Here is a 25000-nt window from a genome sequence, read left to right as displayed (position 1 = left end):
TTAAATCTTTACGTTTGAAGTTTTAATTTAATTTAATCAATATTCAATCATTTAACAGCACATTTAAATGTTTACTGAAGCTAGTTAATGTCACATGACTTGCAAACAAATAAAACATTTAATAAATTACGTTATTAATATAAAAATTATAATTTTTGTGTGCTTTTTAACAATGTAGTTAATCACATTAAGTATAAACACAGAATCAAATGAAGATTATTAGAGTACGTTTTCTCAAAAATGAAATAAAATTTATATTTAAAACAAACATCTGCAGATATGCTCAGAAAAAAACACATTTAAATTTAAATGGAAAATATATTTTTTTAAATCACTTAATTTAATATTTTAATTATATATATTTTTTTTCTTTAGAAAAAAAAAGACTTAATATTACATGCCATTTTACTTCTCAAGCAAATGCATCTTGATTTAAGAACGTTTAGATAGTTGACTGAAAAACAAAACAGTCCGAATAAGATGTCGCAAATTCTTTACATTTTTGCAAAATTGTTTTAAAAATAGCTAAAAGAAAAAGAACCCATCAGACTGAATAAGAATCAGAATTAAAGCTGAGGGTCAAGGCTTGGCTGGATGTCATGCACTAGTTAGAAAGTCTAAAGTATGATGTTTTAAAATAACTTTCTGCATAATTTCAGACTTACAAAATCTGCACTGAAATGAAAGCTTTAGCCTAAGTTCTCCCAGGAAGACTCAGTTACTTCGTCACTTATAACCTTCATCATTATCCAATCACGTCTTTATACTTCGGTATAAAAGATCGTACTTACACATGTTTGAGTTCGCAGATGCTGACACGATAACAACCTCCACCCTCCCCACCACCACCAGGATGGTCCTGTCCTTACCTTCCAGGGGGGTCGGCTGCGCCCCTGCCTTCGTCTTCAGGCAGGAAATGCAGATTCGCTACCCTCGGATTATGAACCATGGACGGGGCCTTCCGCCAAAGAAATTTATAATTATGCTTGCTGAGTTGTCAATAAATGTATGCTTCGTACATCATTTTATCTCCCGAGTCTTTCTGGTAGAACTGTACATACAGTAATGCATCAAAATGTTTTGTTGCACATGCACATTTATTGCACGAGGTGCCGTGCATTTGCAACATTCACTGATGTTTTCACAAACGCTACATGTGTTTATATTTAGATGTGTGCATGAGCTTTTAGTGCACTGTCATTCTTCATCGGGCCAATATACAAACACTGCATGCTGGGAGATTTTAATCTGGAGATATGCTTTCTGTCAGAGTGCTTCTCTCCTCAGCGCTTTCTCTTTTCAGAACAACAGACAAATATTTTGGATAAAAGAGAGTGGGGTAATATGTGGATGGGTTTGTTCCAAAACCTAACGAGCTGCCTACATAGAGAGCATCTAAATATTGTTCAAAAGTCTGGTATTTTTAAAATACTTTTCATCAGGGCTGCATTAAATTAATCAAAAAGTGACTTTTACAATGTTGCAAAAGATTTATATTTCAAATAAATGCTGTTCTCTTTAACTTTTTGTTCATCTGTGAATCCTGCAAAAAATATTTATATTTAGAAATGTTTCTTGAGCAGTAAATCATCATATTATTCTGATTTCTGAAGATCATGTGACACTGAAGACTGGAGTAATGATGCTGAAAATACAGCGGAGCATCACAGAAATAAAATACACTTTAACAGAGATTCACACAGAAAACAATTAAATCAAATTGTAATAATATTTCACAATTTTACTGAATTTTTGATCAAATAAATGTTGCCTTGGTGAGGAGAAGAGACTGATTTTGAGCACATATTAAATGCTCTTTGTGTTATGAGCATTAAATGCTGTCTATCAAGGGCGCTTGCCAGGTTTTGGAAAGGAGCCTGCGTTTGTGATTTACACAACATGAGTAAATGCTGATAAGCCATAACATAATGCTCTAAACATCAGTTTGCCTTCATCTATAAATATTTAATTTGTAAGTCTGCTTTCCTCAATCGCTTTAAAAATACCTATGCGGCGCTTACGCTCTATGAATTACTGGATGTTCCCATCATTCCAGACAGAAGAGTAAACACACATCCATTACACATCTTCAGAGCGGCTAGGAATCCAACTGAACATATCAAACCAAAGTAGAGATCTTCTTCTGCTGTGCCTCCTGCAGTGTGAACATCATCAAACGTGTGTGAATGAGCTGAATATTTAATGAGCTCTAACAACCACCCAATTAGACAGGAGCTTCAAAGCGTCCAATCAGAGCTTATGTTGTTTTTGCATGATGATTTGATAAAAGAGGATGTTTTGAAATATGTCTGAAGTTTTTTTTTTAACTTCTCCACTGGAAGTGAAGAGAGACTGAGGCTTTCAAGCTCTGAAAAGGACACGAAAGTATCATAAAAATATCATGACATTTGACTTTTATTACGCATTTTGGGAGACACAACAAATGAACAGGAAAAAAATATATCTCAAAAAAAATTTTAACCTGAACTGAGACCGAAACAGTTTCCATAACATAATCCAGGTCCTGAGTTTAACAGATAACATTGGTAAAACAAATTACAATATTCAGTGAAAAATCATAGAAAAGTCATGTTCATGAACCCTGATACAGTTCCAATGATGATTTATAATTAACCAAAAACCCAGGATAGAGCGGCTGAGTGAATGTGGTCTGGACTGTGTGGATGAGGCTCATTGTGTCAGAGACGCTGAAGAAGGACAGAGTTCCTGCACTGTGATCCACAAACACTCCTATTCTCCTGACAACATCATCATCATCATCATCAAACACTCCTATTCTACTGCTGATGGACTTCACAGGGAGAGCAGTCTGTATGTTTTTGTGTTTGAATGAGTAACTGGAGGGAAAGCAGATCAAACTCCAGGACTGATCATTAGATCCAAACAAACACTCATAACCCCGTCCCTTCCTGCTGATGCTCTTATATGACACTGATATATAAACACATCCACTCCACTCCAGCTCCCAGTAACAGCGCCCCCACACACTCTCTCTACACAACACCTGATGATGCACATCAAATCTGTCTGGATGATCAGTATACGGCTGGAGAATGTCAGTACAAGTAATCACTCTGTTGTTCTCAGACAGACGGAGGCATTTATTCACTGTGTTCGGATCCAGAGTGAGCTGATGGGAATCTGATGGAGATAAAACACATCAGAATCAGGAATTATGATTCTGTGTGATCTTTTCATGTAGCTGAACTCTTCATGTTCAGTGTATCATCAGTGTCTCAGTACAGACGAGCAGATGTTTGTACACATCATCATTTACATCCTCAATCATAAAACTCTTCTTTCACCTTCTACAAGAAGAACATGAACTTACATTGTAGGAAGTCATTCCTGGTTCTGGGAAAAATGTTGGTGAGTGTGACTGTGGAAATCAACAGACATGAACAGTGTGATTCTCATGATCCTGTATCTATTTCTAAGACATTTCTAATATGATGTTCTCCATGATATGAGATGATGCTGGACTGGTTTCTGAGAGCAGATGAACCTCCAGGACTTTACCTCTGTCTGAGATCTTCTTGAGCTGCTCTTTGCAGAAATTCTCCAGTTTATTTCTCAGATGATGGGCAGATTCTCTCAAGCCATCAATAGAGATGACAGAACCGAAGGGATCATTATATACATCTGTAGATTCAGGAGGTGCTGAGAGAGACTGGAAACTCTATAGAAATCAGAAATCAAAACTCATCAGCTCCACACTTCACTCAATAACCTGCAGGAACATTAGATTTGACTTCACTGATCCTTAGTAACTAAATCCAGCACTTTCACAGCATTAGCTTCATTCTTCTCACATTAATAATATCATATTAGAGCTACAGATTCTAGTGTTTGTAACTTCACTATATGTGAACTTTCTAGAAAAGGTCTCAGGTTACGAATGTAAACTTGGTTCCCTGAGTAGGGAACGAGATACTGCTTCCTGGACTAGGGGCTGCTATGGGGATGCCTTGTCGTAACCTGTGTCTGAAACATACATTGGAAAAGAAAAAAAAATAAGTGGGCCGGCGACAGCCCCCGACGTCACTACCGGTGCGACTATAGAATAAATAGGTTCCGAGAGAACACGTCAATCACTTCTTCGTCTGAAGCTTGTGTCAGAAGCAAGGCAGGAAATCTAGAGGACGAAGTGTCTCATTCCCTAATCAGGGAACCATGGGTACATTCGTAACCTGAGACATTCCCTTTCAAGGGAACTTCGAACTGCGTCCTCTAGGGGTTGCTATGGGGAATAGTATAACCACTCCACCATGCTGAGGGGAGTGCAGGCCAGAACCATGGTGAGTACCAAGTACCAACTCTACCATTTCCATGGGAGATGCCCCTGGGACGTTAGATGGCTGTATACAACCTTGGACATTAGACGGTTACATACCCAAACTTACCTATTAAGGCTGGACTCCTGGGCCCAGGGTAGAGCTCAAGGGTTGGATTCAAAATAGATTCCTTTAAAGGGATACGACCAAGAGCTTAGCAATATACTAAGTCTTGGCCTGCCAAACAGGGGCTAGTGCTTGCTCTTTTTTTGCATAATTTTGCAAAAACAGATCCCTAGTAGCAACACCCTGTTTAAATAGGTACCCTGTTTTAAATAGGTGGAGTGGCGCCCAAGTTGAAAGGGGCTTACCAGCTCAAGAAAGGGCACAAAGCAACCACGCAAAGCCCTCGCCATATAGGATTTTAGAAAGAATGCAGAGAACTAGAGTGCGAACTTACCACAGTGTGGATTTTAGAGAGGGGTGACAAAGACCTCACATGCACACTTACCTTAACATGGATTTTTTTATGACACTGTCCTAAAGGGCTCTCGTGGCACTCTGAAAGAGCAGCTCATAGATAGAATGGTGCATCCCAAAAACAATATGTTTGAGAGTCATTCACTCAATGTATGGTAATAATGCTGGGGTGGCTAGCAGGAAATGTCTAGCTGAGGGGAAGGACAAACACCCAATTCTCAAACGAGAGGGGTGCTACTGCATGTTCCAAAGCTGGAACGGCTAGCAGTAGGCTACCTAGCTGAGGGGAGCTCAAACCCAACTCTCAAAGAGGGAGGGGGGCTCGACCTACAGCCTGATCATAGTGACCAGAAGGGGAAGCACACTGTAAGCTAGCCAAAAACTCAGCACATCAGAGAAGCGAAGGAATTGCCTAGTTCACCTGATGCTGCTGGTTGCCAGGTGCTCTGGGGAAAAACAGATAGCTAAATTCTCACGTGAGAGGAGAACTCAGACTTCAGGAATAGAGCAGCACGCTCATTGGCAACCCTTTTTGGTAAAGGGGAGCGCTGCTAAACTATCATGAGAACAGCCTACAGAGCGAGGAATTCAACTCCTCAGAATGGGAGAGAACTTGGGCACTTAATGGGAAGCGCCATGCTCACAATAGCCCTTCATGTTGAGGGAAGTGATGCCTGAAGTATATTAATAATGACACACTGGTGGAGTGGAGCCCAAGGAACCAAGGTTTAACCAACTCGAAGAAAGGGAATAAAGCTGAGCGTGTAACCCTTACCGTATGGGGTTTCGGAAACTGCACAGAGTCTTGCATGCACACTTACCACTTATGTGGATTTTAGAAAGTGCTCAAAGTGTTCATATGGATTTCAGAAAATACACAGAGCTTAGCGTGCAGAAGCTTGTGACCTGGCTGCATGATCCATGCAGTATGAAGCTAGAACCAGGGCTATCATACCAGCTGGACATAATATTCAATGAGTGTTTAGGAAACCTACCCTAGACGAGACAGAAACCCACAGGTCCTGGAAGAACACTGCAATGTAATCTCACAGAGGATTAATCACATGATCACCAGCACATTAATACCTATGTATGTGTATGTATAAATATATATATATATATATATATATATATATATATATATATATATATATATATATATATATATATATATATATATATATATATACACATGTATTGAATGGATCATACTCACCCACCCTGGTTCCTACACTGGAGCCCCGCTCAAGGGGAGACTCCCTTTAGTCCGGACCATCAGTAAGGTGGTCACTATGAAACCATAGAACCAACCAAAACATCATAGGTCAAGCATAAGTTCTCACCTAACCTCAGTCAAGTGGAGACTTGGTGGTTATAGGGGAATTAGGAAGGGGAAGAAAAGGGCTGATGTAAAACCCCTAAAGGGAACAAGTCAATACTCAAGTATTACTCTGATTCGGACGAGAGTGCTGACGCCTTGACTGGATCACATCCCTTAGGTCTTGCCTACATTCCTTTGACCCACGATTCCTCCTACCCCTGCCCGCAGGTTGGAGAGGAGGGCGAGCTGCGACACTAGCCTTCTGTACCCATCTCTGGTCCTCGGACTGAGATAGACCAGGACCCTTATGACGTCTTAGGACGTCACTTCCTGTTTGTTGTTGGCGGCTGTACTGCGTTTGAGCTCCGTCACTATATTCTTTTCATTGACTATTTTTAACCCAAAAATCAATTTTATACATCATCGTTTCCGTTTATATAACGTGTGAATATATCCTCTATTGTATTCTACAACAAAAACAATCAGAGCGCCTCGCTATCACTAGTTTTATTTTGATCTCCCGGGTCCGCTATTAGCTTTTAGCCCGTTAGCATCAGCGGCGTGGTTGCGCTAACATTGCTAATACTCTATTCACACACATTACCACTGCTGTACTCACTGTTACTTGCTTTAATGGCGGATGAATGTCTCCACTCTGTGCAGCTCGAGCTCGAGGCCGTGGGAAAGCAGATTCGCGACCTGGAGGTGAGGCAGGCCCAGCTGAGAGAGCGGAGAACAGCGCTGGAATCATCCCGGGCTGACGCTCACAAGTCCGGGGTAAGTATACAGCGATCTGCTAACAGTCCCACCACGTCTACTCCGTGTGTTTCTCTGCACAGGCCCGGTGCACCCAGGACGCGATCTTCCCAGATGTCCTTCACTGCGACGCCGGGACACCACGGACCCTGGGTGCATCCACAGCGGAGGACGCGAGCCGGGTCCCGGGCGACGACTTCTCCCCCCCCTGCCTTCGACATCTCCATCTGGAACCGCTTCGCTCCCCTCCGCGAGACAGGACGCGACGCTGTGATCATCGGAGACTCCATCGTCCGACACGTAAGTGCTACGTTAGCCGAAGGTAAAGTGCACACTCATTGTTTGCCTGGTGCTCGTGTTCTCGATGTTTCTGCGCAGATACCCGCGATCCTGAAGGTCGACGAGAGCCCCAGAGCGGTCGTGCTTCACGCCGGGGTTAACGACACCACGCTGCGGCAGACGGAGACGCTGAAGAGGGACTTCAGCAGCCTGATCGAGACGGTTCGCAGCACGACGCCCGCGGCGACGATCGTCGTGTCAGGACCACTGCCCACGTATCGACGAGGACACGAAAGGTTCAGTAGACTTTTTGCTTTAAATGAATGGCTGTTGTCATGGTGTAAAGAACAGAAACTGCTATTTGTTAATAACTGGAATCTTTTTTGGGAGCGTCCTAGGCTGTTTCGCGCTGATGGATTACACCCCAGCAGAATCGGAGCGGAGCTGCTCTCTGACAACATCTCCAGGACACTTCGCTCCATGTGACTAGTAAGACAATTCTCTAATAACTATTATGATGAGTTTTGTTCCACCCGCTTAAATGATAAAAGTACTTGTGCTGTAAAAACTATTAAGACTGTGTCTGTTCCCCGAATAGTGAGGTCAAAATATAATGTAGGATCTAGAAAAAATCTCATCGTAATTAAACCAGAAAAATATAAAGTAAATGAACAAAAACAATTTTTAAAGTTTGGGCTCATAAATATTAGATCACTCACACCCAAAGCAGTTATTGTAAATGAAATGATCACAGAAAATAGTTTTGATGTACTCTGCTTGACTGAAACCTGGCTAAAACCAAATGATTATTTTGGTCTAAATGAGTCTACTCCACCAAACTACTGTTATAAGCATGAGCCCCGTCAGACTGGTCGTGGAGGAGGTGTTGCAACAATATATAGTGATATTCTCAATGTTACCCAGAAAACAGGATACAGGTTTAACTCTTTTGAAATACTTCTGCTAAATGTTACACTGTCAGACATGCAAAAGAAGTCTAATGTATCTCTTGCTCTGGCTACTGTGTATAGACCACCAGGGCCGTATACAGAATTCCTAAAAGAATTTGCAGATTTCCTCTCAGACCTTCTAGTTACAGTTGATAAGGCGCTAATCATGGGAGATTTTAATATTCACGTTGATAATGCAAATGATACATTAGGACTTGCGTTTACTGACCTAATAAACTCCTTTGGAGTCAAGCAAAATGTCACCGGGCCCACTCATCGTTTTAATCATACACTAGATCTAATTATATCGCATGGAATCGATCTTACTGCTATAGATATTGTACCCCAATGTGATGATATTACAGACCATTTCCTTGTATCGTGCATGCTGCGTATAACTGATATTAACTATATGTCTCAGCGTTACCGTCTGGGCAGAACTATTGTTCCAGCCACCAAAGACAGATTCGCAAATAACCTGCCTGATCTATCTCAACTGCTATTTGTACCCAAAAATACACATGAATTAGACGAAATTACTGACAACATGGGCACTATTTTCTCTAATACATTAGAAGCTGTTGCCCCCATCAAATTGAAAAAGGTTAGAGAAAAACGTACTGTGCCATGGTATAACAGTAATACTCACTCTCTCAAGAAAGTAACTCGTAGTCTTGAACGCAAATGGAGAAAAACTAACTTGGAAGTTTTTAAAACTGCATGGAAAAACAGTATGTCCAGGTATAGACAGGCTCTAAAAACTGCTAGGGCAGAGCATATCCACAAACTCATTGAAAATAACCAAAACAATCCAAGGTTTTTATTTAGCACAGTGGCTAAATTAACAAATTACCAGACGCCACCTGATTCAAATATTCCACCAACGTTAAATAGTAATGACTTTATGAATTTCTTCACTGATAAAATAGATAACATTAGAAATACAATAGCAAATGTAGATTCTACAGCGTCTAACACTTCAGTTTCATCCATCGCACCCAAAGATAAACTGCAGTGCTTTACAAATATAGGACAGGAAGAGCTAAATAAACTTATCACTGTATCTAAACCAACAACATGTTTATTAGATCCTGTACCCACTAAATTACTAAAAGAGCTGTTACCTGTAGCCGAAGAACCGCTTCTCAATATCATTAACTCGTCGTTATCTTTAGGTCACGTCCCAAAACCATTCAAGCTGGCGGTTATCAAGCCTCTTATTAAGAAACCAAAACTAGATCCTAGTGTACTGGCAAATTATAGGCCTATTTCAAATCTTCCATTTATGTCTAAAATTTTAGAAAAAGTTGTGTCTGCTCAATTGAGCACCTTCCTGCATAAAAATGATCTGTATGAAGAATTTCAGTCAGGTTTTAGGCCCCACCATAGCACAGAAACTGCACTTGTTAAAATTACAAATGACCTGCTTCTTGCGTCAGATCAAGGCTGCATCTCATTTCTAGTCTTACTTGATCTTAGTGCTGCGTTCGACACCATAGATCATGACATACTCATAGATCGATTACAAAACTATACAGGTATTCAAGGGCAGGCTCTAAGATGGTTTAGATCCTACCTGTCCGATCGCTACCATTTTGTTTACTTAAATGGGGTGTCATCTCATTTATCATCAGTAAAATATGGAGTGCCACAAGGATCCGTCCTAGGTCCCCTTCTATTTTCAATATACATGTTGCCCCTTGGTAATATTATTAGAAAATACGGAATTAGCTTCCACTGTTATGCTGATGATACTCAGCTATATATTTCAACGAGACCAGATGAAACTTCCCAATTATCTAAGCTAACAGAGTGTGTTAAAAATGTAAAAGATTGGATGACAAATAATTTTCTCCAATTAAATTCGGATAAGACAGAGATATTAATTATTGGACCAAAAAACACCACACAGAATCTTGTAGATTACAATCTGCAACTAGACGGATGTACTGTTACTTCCTCTACAGTCAGAAATCTGGGTGTTATATTGGACAGCAATTTGTCTTTTGAAAATCATATTTCCAATGTTACAAAAAACGCATTCTTCCATCTTAGAAACATTGCCAAGCTACGAAACATGTTATCTGTTTCTGATGCAGAAAAGCTAGTTCATGCTTTCATGACCTCTAGACTGGACTATTGTAATGGACTTCTAGGTGGTTGTCCTGCTTCGTCAATAAACAAGCTACAGGTCGTCCAAAATGCAGCAGCTAGAGTCCTTACCAGGTCAAGAAAATATGATCATATTACCCCTATTTTACAGTCTCTGCACTGGCTACCTATTAAGTTCCGTATCAGTTACAAATTATCATTACTTACCTATAAGGCCCTAAATGGTTTAGCTCCTGCGTACCTAACTAGCCTTCTACCACGCTACAACCCATCACGCACCCTAAGGTCACAAAACGCTGGACTTTTGGTAGTTCCTAGGATAGCAAAGTCCACTAAAGGAGGTAGAGCTTTTTCACATTTGGCTCCCAAACTCTGGAATAGCCTTCCTGATAATGTTCGGGGTTCAGACACACTCTCTCTGTTTAAATCTAGATTAAAAACGCATCTCTTTCGCCAAGCATTCGAATAATGTATCTCTTAAATTGTGAGTGTAGTTGCATCTGCATTTTTATTCTTTAGCTTGGGTTAAACTAATTTTACTTTGTTGGATCAGCAGCTATGCTAATGATGTCTCTATTTTGTTTCTATGTTTTGCCACGGGATTTACATCCCGTGGTAACTAGGATTTACACAAGCTCCAGTCTGGATCCAGAACACCTGAGAAGAGATGATGCTGACCCTCAGAGGACCCCAGATGATCCTAACCTTGAATCAACAAACAGAACTAACAAATATTGCTACATGTGTGACTGCATCCTATAAATTACTATTAATTAATAATATTGATAGTTCATCATCTAGCTGACTACGTCTTGTATTATTATTATTATTATTTTTATTTTTCTAAAATCCTGTCAAACGTGCACAAACTACTAGCTACTACTAAATATTGTAGAAACATAATTTTCAGTAAAGTTGCTTTGTAACGATTTGTTTTGTAAAAAGCGCTATACAAATAAACTTGAATTGAATTGAATTGAATTGAATTGTTCAGGCTCAGACCTGGAAATTTGTGTAATGAAGGATTTGAAGGCAGCTGAGCACATCTTCACCTCACTGAACTTCTCAAGCATCAAGAAGAAAGCCCATTTCTTTCTTCCTGATATCTGCAAAGTTCACACACAGATGTCTCTCAGTTACCACCATGGCCACCATAGACCTGCCTATGGCAGAGGCGGCCTGCTTGGTAGCACAGCAAGAGAGATCCTGTGGTGCAGTGCAACTCAGCTACCTTATCAGGGGAAAGGCCCTTGCCTTTATCCAAGACTTTCATCAGAGTAGACTGATAGGCTTGAATCACTGCCAATGAAGCCACAGCCTGACCTGTTGCTGTGTATGCCTTGCCATTTAAGTGAGAAGTATCCTGAAGGGTCTTGGATGGCAAAGAGGGAAATTTAAGAGAGGATGTGTCCCCCACAGAGAGATAGCTAGCCAGCGTCTCTTCTACAGGGGGCATCCTCTCATAGCAGCTTTCACGCATTGCCTCAATGTTGGTATAACTCGTATGCTGAAACCGATGGATGCGAGAAGAAAACGGCCTCTTCCATTCTTTTTCGATCCCTTTATAGAGATAAGGCAGAAATGGAAGGCCTACCTGAGCTGGAGGGCTTCTTCACCATCCTCGGACATCTCCTGCTCTTCCTGGGTTGAACTCAGCAGAGCACTAGCCTCTGGATTGGAAAGTGTTAAGGAAATAACATCATCCTCCAGTGGCTCTCTCTTGTCCACAACCGACAAGCCCAAGAGGGAAACTCCCTCTCTAAACTCCTCAGTCAGATCCACCTGTGATCCCATCCCAGAGCTCATTATCCTCCGTGCCCCAGCAGTGGCAAGTCCTGAACCGTGGAAGCAGATAGCAGCCCTCTTTATAAGCCTGAATAAGAGAGACAAATGAGAGCGGAGCTTTTTCCAAAACACTCGCAATGCACGCAGGTTGTTCCCTCAAGGACATCGTGTGCATGCTCTTCACCCAAACAAAAAATGCAAAGATCGTGTGTGTCATCGGGTGTCAAATAATGATGACACGGATGCACACACTGTCTAAATGCTTTGCTAGTAATCACAATGATTGATAGGGAAAGATCGCTCTTACCACGTTCAAATGCACGCTTCAAACAGAACAGTCAGTGAAGACGAAGAATAGAATGACGTGTTCTTCCGATGCCTATTTACTCTATAGTCGCACCAGTAGTGACGTCAGGGGCTTTTGCCAACCAACTTGTTGTTGTTTTTTCCAATGCATGCTTCAGACACGGGTTACAACAAGGCATACTATAGATTTGCTCAAAGGTATGATTAGATTGACCATTATTGATAACTTTCGTTCAAGTACACTATGATCCTGTTCTTCTAGATCTGTGTTACCTGCAGGAACTGGCTGTGATCCTGTGTGTGTGAAAGCTGCTCCAGCTCAGCGTCTCTCCTCCTCAGATCATTGATCTCCTGCTCCAGTCGCTCCAGTCGTTCTTCAGCTGGACTCACTGCAGTCTTTTCCTGATCTCTGATCAGTTGTATCAGCTCAGAGAGGCTTCTCTCAATGGAGCGGATGAGCTCAGTAAAGATCCTCTTACTGTCCTCCACTGCTGTCTGTGCAGAGCGCTGTTAGGACACACAGTGATTCAGCTTCAGTGAGTCTGAACTGAGACAGAGACAAACTTCTCTTCTTCTCCAGACTCACCTTATGAGACTCCACAGTCTCTCTCAGCTGCTGGAGATCTTTCTCTTTCTGCTGAATTCTCAGCTGTAGTGTCTTCTGTGTCTTCTTCAGCTGCTTCTGCAGGACAAGTGGATGATAGTCAATCTCACAGAAAACTACTGGCTCTAAATCATCATGAACAGATGAATACAGTAAAAGTGAAACTGATAACCAATGTTTATAGGTTTTAATTTGATCAGTGATCATTTACCACCATCATACCTGTACATTAAATCACATGAGGATTAAGGCTTGTTTCACACTGCAAATGTTAGTATTATAAAAGTGAAAGTAACACAGACATAGTGTGTTTCACAGTGTGTTTCTGGATTCTGTGTTATTAAACTGTGGCTGAGTAAATAAATGAACAAAGTGAAGCTATAAATGACTGAAATCATCTAGTTTCAGTAAGATCTACTGAACTGCTTTCTACTTTCTGCTGAAGTGTGCAGTGTAGTAAACGATGAGCAATGTCATCAGTGTCTAGTGTTAAATACCTGTTTCTCTGTCCTCTGCGCTGCAGCTGACAAAGTGTTGTGGTTTTTATGTTCATCCATACACAGCACACATATACATTTCTGATCAGTGCGACAGAAAACCTCAAGGGGCTTCTCATGTTTCTGGCAGATCATCTCCTGCAGTCGTCCAGTGGCATCAGTCAAACTGTGTTTCTTTCCTTTAAACCAACTCTCATGTTCTTTGAGGTGATTCTGACAGTAAGAGTTCAGACACATAAGACAGGACTTGGCAGCTTTGTGTTTTCTTCCAGTACAGACGTCACACTGCACATCTCCAGCGCCAGCGTAACAGTCAGCAGGAAGTTTCCTCTTCTTCAGTTTCTCCACCATTCCAGCAAACACCACATTCTTAAATAAAGCAGGTCTTGGACTGAAGGTCTTTCTGCACTGAGGGCAGCTGTAGACTCTCTTCTGTTCCTCCTTATTCCAGCAGTCTGTAATGCAGCTCATACAGTAACTGTGTCCACACTGGATTGTCACTGGATCCTTCAGGAGATCCAGGCACAAGGGACACACAAAGTCTTCCTGAGAAAATCTGGCTTCTGCCATTTTACTGCAGAAATGCAGAGACTCAAACACACAAGAGCTCAACTACACTTCGGTTTCCCTTTCCTTGAACACACGTGTTTCCTGTTTCCTGCTTCTGTGTTTGAGTGACGTGTGTAAAACAGGTTTGTCTGCGAGTCTGTAAAGCAGGTTCCTCATTTATGCTCCTTCTGAGTTTAGTTTCAACACACCTGACTGTTATAGAAAATGTTATAGTAAATGCAAAGAGCGTTCAATTGTAGATCTACAGGTGCATCTCAATCAATTAGAATGTTGTGGAAAAGTTCATTTACTGAAGTAGTTTAAGTCTTTGGTTCTTTGAATTGTGATGATTTTGGCTCAGATTTAACAAAAACCAACTAATTCAACATCTCAACAAATTAAAATACTTCTTAAGACCAATAAAAAATAAAACATTTTCAGTAACTTGTTGGCATTCTGGAAAGTATGTTAATTTACTGTACATGTACTCAATTATTGGTAGGGGCTCCTTTTGCTTTAATTACTGCCTCAATTCGGCGTGGCGTGGAGGTGATCAGTTTGTGGCACTGCTGAGGTGGTCTGGAAGCCCAGGTCTCTTTGACAGCGGCCTTCAGCTCATCTGCATTGTTTGGTCTCTTGTTTCTCATCTTCCTCTTCAGATTCTCTCTGGGGTTCAGGTCTGGTGAGTTTGCTGGACAGGCAAGCACACCAACATCATGGTCATTTAACCAACGTTTGGTGCTTTTGGTATCTCTTGATAAATCTCTTGACACGTCTGTGTGTGGTGGATCTTGATGCCTTGACCCCAGCCTCAGTCCATTGCTTGCGGTTCACTTGGTTGGTTGTGCATCTTTTTCTTCCACACTTTTTCCTTCCACTCAACTTTCTGTTAACATGCTTAGATACAGCACTCTGTGAACAGCCAGCTTATTGGCAATGAATGTTTGTGTCTTACCCTTCTTGTGAAGGGTGTCAATGATTGTCTTCTGGACATCTGTCAGATCAGCAGTCTTCCCCTTGATTGTGTAGCCTGGTGAACCAAATGGCTCGGGAAAACTTTGCAGGTTTTTGAGTTGATTAGCTGATTGGCATGTCACCATATTCTAATTTGTAGAGATAGTGAATTGGTGGGTTTTTGTTAAATGTGAACCAAAATCATCACAATTAAAAGAACCAAAGACTTAAACTACTTCAGTCTGTGTGCATTGAATTTATTTAGTTGAATTACTGAAATAAATGAACTTTTCCACGACATTCTAATTTATTAAGATGCACCTGTATATAACTATATATCATCTGCCTTGTGGCTTTTATCCAGGTTCAATAAATTAAATAAAAGTGTCACAACAATTTTCTATTTCCATAATGTAGCTTTACATGCTAGCAAGGCAGAATTGCAATTTTATTAATTTTTCTGCATTGATTATGTCTATGAATCAGTGATGTGTGGGATATCTGTGCCTAATTCTACCAGGTCAATGTTAACATGGTCAAAACATATATCTGGTACCTCAGAAATCTCCAGTGGTGCCTTGATGTCGAGTTGTTATCCTGCTGATATGCAACACAAGCTGAAACACCAAAATATTTGCTATTTGTTTTCTTGAAGTCAATATCTGAATCACAATACTAAAGTACATTTAATTACATCTTCTAGTTCATGCAGACTTTAATGAAAATCTGACTACTTAAATTTTATAAATGTACATTTTAAAAAAAATATTTGAAAAATTACAACAATCAAAATAAAACACTTTATAAAAAAATATTAAATATTATACCTGTTTACCAGCATGTCATGTGACCATGTGAATAAAATCTACAAACCAGATTCCAAAAAAGTTGGGACATTGTGAATAAAAACAGAATGCAATGATGTGGAAGTTTCAAATTTCAATATTTTATTCAGAATAAAACATAGATGACATATCAAATGTTTAAACTGAGATTGTGTGACTACTAATTCCATGGCATTAACACATCTCAAAAAAATTGGGACAAGGCCATGTTTACCCCTGTGTGGCATCCCCTCTTCTTTTTATAGACGTCTGCAAACGTCTGGGGACTGAGGAGACAAGCTGCTCAAGTTTAGGAATAGGAATGTTGTCCCATTCTTATCTAATACAGGCTTCTAGTTGCTCAACTGTCTTAGGTCTTCTTTGTTGCATCTTCCTCTTTATGATGCACCAAATGTTTTCTATGGGTGAAAGATCTGGACTGCAGGCTGGCCATTTCAGTACCTGGATCCTTCTTCTACGCAGCATGATGTTGTAATTGATGCAGTATGTGGTCTGGCATTGGCATGTTGGAAAATGCAAGGTTTTCCCTGAAAGAGACGACGTCTGGATGGGAGCATATGTTGTTCTAGAACTTGGATACACCTTTCAGCATTGATGGTGCTCATCTTTCCAGATGTGTAAGCTGCCCATGCCACACACACTCATGCAACCCCATACCACTTCTGAACTGAGCACTGATAACAACTTGGCTTGTCCTGTTCCTCTTCAGTCTGGATGACATGGCGTCCCAGTTTTCCAAAAAGAACTTCAAATTTTGATTAGTCTGATCAAAAGACAGTTTTCCACTTTGCCACAGTCCATTTTAAATGAGCCTTGGCCCAGAGAAAACACCTGCGCTTCTGGATCATGTTTAGATAAGGCTTCTTCTTTGACCTATAGAGGTTTAGCCGGCAACGGTGAATGGCACGGTGGATTGTGTTCATTACCGACAGTGTTTTCTGGAAGTATTCCTGAGCCCATGTTGTGATCTCCATTACAGTATCATTCCAGTATGTGATGCAGTGCGTCTAAGGGCTGAAGATCACGGGCATCCAGGATGGTTTTCCGGCCTTGACTCTTACACACAGAGATTGTTCCAGATTCTCTGAATCTTTGGATGATATTATGCACTGTAGATGATGAAAACTTCAAACTCTATGCAATTTTTTCCTGAGAAACTCCTTTCTGACGTTGCTCCACTGTTTTTCGCCGCAGCATTGGGGGAATTGGTGATCCTCTGCCCATCTTGACTTCTGAGAGACACTGCAACTCTGAGAGGCTAGTTTATACCCAATCATGTTGCCAATTGATCTAATAAGTAGCAAATTGGTTTTCTAGCTGTTCCTTATATGTACATTTAACTTTTTTGGAATGTGTAGCTCTCATGAAATCCAAAATGAGCCAATATGTGGCATGACATTTCAAAATGTCTCACTTTCAACATTTGATATGTTATCTATATTCTATTGTGAATAAATTAGGTTTGTGAGATTTGTAAATTATTCCATTCCTTTTTTACTCACAATTACAGTGTCCCAGCTTTTTTGTAATCGGTTTGTAATCATGTCGTCAATCAAGACGTCACTTCCTGTTTGTTGTTGGCGGCTGTACTGCGTTTGAGCTCCGTCACTATATTCTTTTCATTGACTATTTTTAACTCAAAAATCAATTTTATACATCATCGTTTCCGTTTATATAACGTGTGAATATATCCTCTATTGTATTCTACAACAAAAACAATCAGAGCGCCTCGCTATCACTAGTTTTATTTTGATCTCCCGGGTCCGCTATTAGCTTTTAGCCCGTTAGCATCAGCGGCGTGGTTGCAGCTAACTGCGCTAACATTGCTAATACTCTATTCACACACATTACCACTGCTGTACTCACTGTTACTTGCTTTAATGGCGGATGAATGTCTCCACTCTGTGCAGCTCGAGCTCGAGGCCGTGGGAAAGCAGATTCGCGACCTGGAGGTGAGGCAGGCCCAGCTGAGAGGGCGGAGAACAGCGCTGGAATCATCCCGGGCTGACGCTCACAAGTCCGGGGTAAGTATACAGCGATCTGTTAACAGTCCCACCACGTCTACTCCGTGTGTTTCTCTGCACAGGCCCGGTGCACCCAGGACGCGATCTTCCCAGATGTCCTTCACTGCGATGCCGGGACACCACGGAGGACTCGAGCCGGGTCCCGGGCGACGACTTCTCCCCCTCCTGCCTTCGACATCTCCATCCGGAACCGCTTCGCTCCCCTCCGTGAGACAGGACGTGACGCTGTGATCATCGGAGACTCCATCGTCCGACACGTAAGTGCTACGTTAGCCGAAGGTAAAGTGCACACTCATTGTTTGCCTGGTGCTCGTGTTCTCGATGTTTCTGCGCAGATACCCGCGATCCTGAAGGTCGACGAGAGCCCCAGAGCGGTCGTGCTTCACGCCGGGGTTAACGACACCACGCTGCGGCAGACGGAGACGCTGAAGAGGGACTTCAGCAGCCTGATCGAGACGGTTCGCAGCACGACGCCCGCGGCGACGATCGTCGTGTCAGGACCACTGCCCACGTATCGACGAGGACACGAAAGGTTCAGTAGACTTTTTGCTTTAAATGAATGGCTGTTGTCATGGTGTAAAGAACAGAAACTGCTATTTGTTAATAACTGGAATCTTTTCTGGGAGCGTCCTAGGCTGTTTCGCGCTGATGGATTACACCCCAGCAGAATCGGAGCGGAGCTGCTCTCTGACAACATCTCCAGGACACTTCGCTCCATGTGACTAGTAAGACAATTCTCTAATAACTATTATGATGAGTTTTGTTCCACCCGCTTAAATGATAAAAGTACTTGCGCTGTAAAAACTATTAAGATTGTGTCTGTTCCCCGAATAGTGAGGTCAAAATATAATGTAGGATCTAGAAAAAATCTTATCGTAATTAAACCAGAAAAATATAAAGTTAATGAACAAAAACAATTTTTAAAGTTTGGGCTCATAAATATTAGATCACTCACACCCAAAGCAGTTATTGTAAATGAAATGATCACAGAAAATAGTTTTGATGTACTCTGCTTGACTGAAACCTGGCTAAAACCAAATGATTATTTTGGTCTAAATGAGTCTACTCCACCAAACTACTGTTATAAGCATGAGCCCCGTCAGACTGGTCATGGAGGAGGTGTTGCAACAATATATAGTGATATTCTCAATGTTACCCAGAAAACAGGATACAGGTTTAACTCTTTTGAAATACTTCTGCTAAATGTTACACTGTCAGACATGCAAAAGAAATCTAATGTATCTCTTGCTCTGGCTACTGTGTATAGACCACCAGGGCCGTATACAGAATTCCTAAAAGAATTTGCAGATTTCCTCTCAGACCTTCTAGTTACAGTTGATAAGGCGCTAATCATGGGAGATTTTAATATTCACGTTGATAATGCAAATGATACATTAGGACTTGCGTTTACTGACCTAATAAACTCCTTTGGAGTCAAGCAAAATGTCACCGGGCCCACTCATCGTTTTAATCATACACTAGATCTAATTATATCGCATGGAATCGATCTTACTGCTATAGATATTGTACCCCAATGTGATGATATTACAGACCATTTCCTTGTATCGTGCATGCTGCGTATAACTGATATTAACTATATGTCTCAGTGTTACCGTCTGGGCAGAACTATTGTTCCAGCCACCAAAGACAGATTCGCAAATAACCTGCCTGATCTATCTCAACTGCTATTTGTACCCAAAAATACACATGAATTAGACGAAATTACTGACAACATGGGCACTATTTTCTCTAATACATTAGAAGCTGTTGCCCCCATCAAATTGAAAAAGGTTAGAGAAAAACGTACTGTGCCATGGTATAACAGTAATACTCACTCTCTCAAGAAAGTAACTCGTAGTCTTGAACGCAAATGGAGAAAAACTAACTTGGAAGTTTTTAAAATTGCATGGAAAAACAGTATGTCCAGCTATAGACAGGCTCTAAAAACTGCTAGGGCAGAGCATATCCACAAACTCATTGAAAATAACCAAAACAATCCAAGGTTTTTATTTAGCACAGTGGCTAAATTAACAAATTACCAGACGCCACCTGATTCAAATATTCCACCAACGTTAAATAGTAATGACTTTATGAATTTCTTCACTGATAAAATAGATAACATTAGAAATACAATAGCGAATGTAGATTCTACAGCGTCTAACACTTCAGTTTCATCCATCGCACCCAAAGATAAACTGCAGTGCTTTACAAATATAGGACAGGAAGAGCTAAATAAACTTATCACTGTATCTAAACCAACAACATGTTTATTAGATCCTGTACCCACTAAATTACTAAAAGAGCTGTTACCTGTAGCCGAAGAACCGCTTCTCAATATCATTAACTCGTCGTTATCTTTAGATCACGTCCCAAAACCATTCAAGCTGGCGGTTATCAAGCCTCTTATTAAGAAACCAAAACTAGATCCTAGTGTACTGGCAAATTATAGGCCAATTTCAAATCTTCCATTTATGTCTAAAATTTTAGAAAAAGTTGTGTCTGCTCAATTGAGCACCTTCCTGCATAAAAATGATCTGTATGAAGAATTTCAGTCAGGTTTTAGGCCCCACCATAGCACAGAAACTGCACTTGTTAAAATTACAAATGACCTGCTTCTTGCGTCAGATCAAGGCTGCATCTCATTTCTAGTCTTACTTGATCTTAGTGCTGCGTTCGACACCATAGATCATGACATACTCATAGATCGATTACAAAACTATACAGGTATTCAAGGGCAGGCTCTAAGATGGTTTAGATCCTACCTGTCCGATCGCTACCATTTTGTTTACTTAAATGGGGAGTCATCTCATTTATCATCAGTAAAATATGGAGTGCCACAAGGATCCGTCCTAGGTCCCCTTCTATTTTCAATATACATGTTGCCCCTTGGTAATATTATTAGAAAATACGGAATTAGCTTCCACTGTTATGCTGATGATACTCAGCTATATATTTCAACGAGACCAGATGAAACTTCCCAATTATCTAAGCTAACAGAGTGTGTTAAAAATGTAAAAGATTGGATGACAAATAATTTTCTCCAATTAAATTCGGATAAGACAGAGATATTAATTATTGGACCAAAAAACACCACACAGAATCTTGTAGATTACAATCTGCAACTAGACGGATGTACTGTTACTTCCTCTACAGTCAGAAATCTGGGTGTTATATTAGACAGCAATTTGTCTTTTGAAAATCATATTTCCAATGTTACAAAAACCGCATTCTTCCATCTTAGAAACATTGCCAAGCTACGAAACATGTTATCTGTTTCTGATGCAGAAAAGCTAGTTCATGCATTCATGACCTCTAGACTGGACTATTGTAATGCACTTCTAGGTGGTTGTCCTGCTTCGTCAATAAACAAGCTACAGGTCGTCCAAAATGCAGCAGCTAGAGTCCTTACCAGGTCAAGAAAATATGATCATATTACCCCAATTTTACAGTCTCTGCACTGGCTACCTATTAAGTTCCGTATCAGTTACAAATTATCATTACTTACCTATAAGGCCCTAAATGGTTTAGCTCCTGCGTACCTAACTAGCCTTCTACCACGCTACAACCCATCACGCACCCTAAGGTCACAAAACGCTGGACTTTTGGTAGTTCCTAGGATAGCAAAGTCCACTAAAGGAGGTAGAGCTTTCTCACATTTGGCTCCCAAACTCTGGAATAGCCTTCCTGATAATGTTCGGGGTTCAGACACACTCTCTCTGTTTAAATCTAGATTAAAAACACATCTCTTTCGCCAAGCATTCGAATAATGTATCTCTTAAATTGTGAGTGTAGTTGCATCTGCATTTTTATTCTTTAGCTTGGGTTAAACTAATTTTACTTTGTTGGATCAGCAGCTATGCTAATGATGTCTCTATTTTGTTTCTATGTTTTGCCACGGGATTTACACAAGCTCCAGTCTGGATCCAGAACACCTGAGAAGAGATGATGCTGACCCTCAGAGGACCCCAGATGATCCTAACCTTGAATCAACAAACAGAAATAACAATTATTGCTACATGTGTGACTGCATCCTATAATTACTATTAATTAATAATATTGATAGTTCATCATCTAGCTGACTACGTCTTGTATTATTATTATTATTTTTATTTTTCTAAAATCCTGTCAAACGTGCACAAACTACTAGCTACTACTAAATATTGTAGAAACATAATTTTCTGTAAAGTTGCTTTGTAATGATTTGTATTGTTAAAAGCGCTATACAAATAAACTTGAATTGAATTGAATGTAATCAATAAAAAAGTAAAAAAAAAAAAAACCTTTTTCAAACTGAGTGAAAAAAAAAAATCAATGCATTATTTGAAATATCAATGCTTGGATCTCTGTGTCAGAAACGGGACTGGGCTCCAACAGCAGGTGAAACAATTTAAAAGTATATTGTAATCTGTGATTCATCTATTTTTTTGGATGTGTAAGCATCAGTGTTTCTGTGTGTGTGTGTGTGTGTGTGTGTGTGTGTGTGTGTGTGTGTGTGTCATCATGCATGACTCATCAGAGTGTGTGACGTCAGACGGATCAAAGAGACATCAATGATTTAGTGAAAGTGGCTCAAGTTTAGCGTTTTGTGTTTTTCCTGCTCTGAATTTGAACTGGAAACTTCAAGCGCCTCTAGTGCGCTTTAGGCACAAAACTGAAAAAAACCCCACAATCATCTTCATCAGCGTCATCGATGACACTGACCTCACGCTTCTTCAGAGCTCAAATCATCTTCTCCACAGAGATGTTCATTAATAAATAGCTGTAAGCCTTGAACTGAATCAAAGGCCCCATGATGAATCTTTCATTTGAAGTAAAAAAGTATAAGAAAGTCAGAAAAACAAGACAGACGTCATCAAATGAATTATTGAATGAGAAACTGCAGTACAATATAAAACTGAAATTGTAATTTCAGTATCTTTTGGCCAAAATGACGGTTTGCTATTTTTGTGCTTTAAAATCGCTGTGCATGAATTGTCTGTTATGCTGAGATTTCACAGCCAGTGACATTTGCAATAAAACATTTTAAATGCATGACGATGTGCCTTTTAAACATTTAAATGTGTGACGTTGTTGCGGAAGATATTTCACATTTCAAACCAAGGCTTTCTTCTCAACTCACCCCATAGGGTGTGACAACATGCCCCACTTTATGTTCATTAGCTTTCAGAATGTAAAATTTGAGTAAATACTGATTTACTTGAAAATACACTTTATTGAAAAAAGTCTCTCCATCAAGCATACAGACAAACAGACAGAAAGATTACTGACTTTGATCAAAATAATAATAATATTAACATTATTGTTACTATTAATATTATATGAAAAAAATAATTACAATTATAATTAATACTCATACTACTACTACTAATAAATAATAATTATTATTATTATTTATTTGTATACATTATTGTACATTATTGATACATCCATAATTGAATATTAATGTTCAAAAGTGACATGGATTATTATTTAATATATTAAATAGTATATTAAATAATAATAATAATAATTATTATTATTATTATTATACTTAATTATTATTATTATTATTATTTAATTTTGAATTATTATGGCATTATTATGTAATACCTAATTATTATTATTATTATATATCATTGATCTATTAACAGTTAAACATTCATGATCAGCAGAGACATGGATTATTATTTAATATATTAAATAACATATTAAATGTGTTATTTATATAACATACTCTATTAATCTTATTTAATTCTAAAAAATATTTATTATTTGTAACAATTATATATGTATATATATATATATATATATATATATATATATTATTTATTATTTGTAACAATTATATATATATATATGTATATATATATTATTATTGTTATTATTATTATTATTATTGATCCATATAAAGCAAAGCATTCATGTTCAGCAGTAATATGGGTGTTGCTCTCTGAACATTTCTCATTATAATTTGTGAATTTGCATTTACAGGTTGTTTGAAAAGGAGTTGAGAGCCAAACCATTTACACAAAGTTCTGCAGGATCCCCAAAGAAAGCAGACCTGCGTAATACTCCGTAATCCACACAGATGCGAATTGAAGCATCTTAAAATGTCCCCAGATGTTTTCAGCAGAAGATGTCTGCATGTACAGCCATGTTTCATAATGAATTACTGAAGAACTCTGAGTGAACAGCGCCACCTGCTGGCGCCACTGAACACACTCACTCTAGATCAATGTCTCTGTGTTGGTGAGGTTAATTGTCTATTGATTTCAATTCCTGACCTGACTGCCGTCCAGAAACACGTGTAAGAATTGTGTCAGAATCAACAAGAATCAACAAAAGCGACAGATTGAACAGACGATAAAACATGAGCTGCTGAGATGAAGATATCATCAGGATGAGAGGCTTACAAAACCATTCGTGAAACAAACAGTGAGATCTATTTCACACCTCTGTTTTTCCAAAAACAGAAAAGATGTCTCAAACTGTGCTCATATTTGACAAATCCCTAAGTCTGCAATCAGAAGTCAAGAGATATGAACTTTAACATTTCCGTTTTAGATTTTATTTACTTCGTTAGTAATTTTAGTGCTTAAAATGAAACTTATTTTAACTTATGTAAATGTTTTACATTTCTACATTTAGCTGATTTTAAGTTTTTCGTCTGTTTTATTTCATTTTTATTATATTTAATTTTTATTTCAGTAACAAGAATGTTTACTTTATTTTAGTTGACAATAAAAATCCTGTTGTAAATGTTTACTGCATGAAAATGATAAGCCTAAATATTTTCAATAATAATTATTATTATTATCATTATTAAATAAATAAATAAATAAATTTATTTATTATTACAATTTTTAAATAAATAAATAAATTCATTCCAAAATGTGAAAACAGAAGTTTAAAAACATCACCGTTTTAGTTGTTTTATTTTTATTTACTTGTAATTTTACTGCTTCAAATTAAACAAATTAAATGAAAAAAAAATTATGTATTTTTATTTAATCTCATTTCAGTTAGAAAGAAAACATTCGTTTTAATTTTAATGATAACAACCCTGTTCCATATTTTTTATTGTTTGAAAATAAGAGGCCCATGGATTTTGAATATTATTATATACATTTATTATAATAAATTAATAATAAAGATCTCAATATGAACTCCAACATTTCTCATTAAATGATCCGAGCTGATTTGCGTATTATTTTAACAGCTCTGTAGATCTCCTGAGCAATAAAAGAGCGTCCACACACAGCTG

The 25000-nt window shown here is 39.1% G+C and overlaps 1 protein-coding gene across 1 annotated transcript; it reads right to left on the bottom strand.

Annotated features, from left to right (window-relative positions):
* Window positions 1–2507: 2507 nt before the first annotated feature.
* Window positions 2508–14013, bottom strand: LOC132111065 (tripartite motif-containing protein 16-like). The gene is made up of 6 exons (XM_059518232.1): window positions 13386–14013; window positions 12871–12966; window positions 12558–12791; window positions 3541–3700; window positions 3353–3400; window positions 2508–3162 (listed from the first exon to the last, which is right to left on the bottom strand). Exons 1-6 carry the CDS (start codon window positions 13953–13955, stop codon window positions 2594–2596), a joined length of 1677 nt encoding a protein of 558 aa, XP_059374215.1. The 5' UTR covers window positions 13956–14013; the 3' UTR covers window positions 2508–2593.
* Between the last annotated feature and the right edge of the window lie 10987 nt (window positions 14014–25000).

This window comes from Carassius carassius, chromosome 30, assembly GCF_963082965.1.
Source record: "Carassius carassius chromosome 30, fCarCar2.1, whole genome shotgun sequence".
Classification (NCBI taxonomy): domain Eukaryota; kingdom Metazoa; phylum Chordata; class Actinopteri; order Cypriniformes; family Cyprinidae; genus Carassius; species Carassius carassius.
Note: the sequence above shows the minus strand (reverse complement) of the source record. Positions and strands in the feature narration are given on the sequence as shown.

Bases quoted from the DNA above. Each gene is read 5' to 3' on its own strand.
- LOC132111065 (XM_059518232.1), bottom strand. From the start codon at position 13,955: ATGGCAGAAGCCAGATTTTCTCAGGAAGACTTTGTGTGTCCCTTGTGC. The intron at 12,967-13,385 runs GTATTTAACACT...CTTGTCCTGCAG, and splicing joins CGCAGAGGACAGAGAAACAG to AAGCAGCTGAAGAAGACACA. The intron at 3,701-12,557 runs GTAACACAGATC...TGATTTCTATAG, and splicing joins ATCACAGCCAGTTCCTGCAG to AGTTTCCAGTCTCTCTCAGC.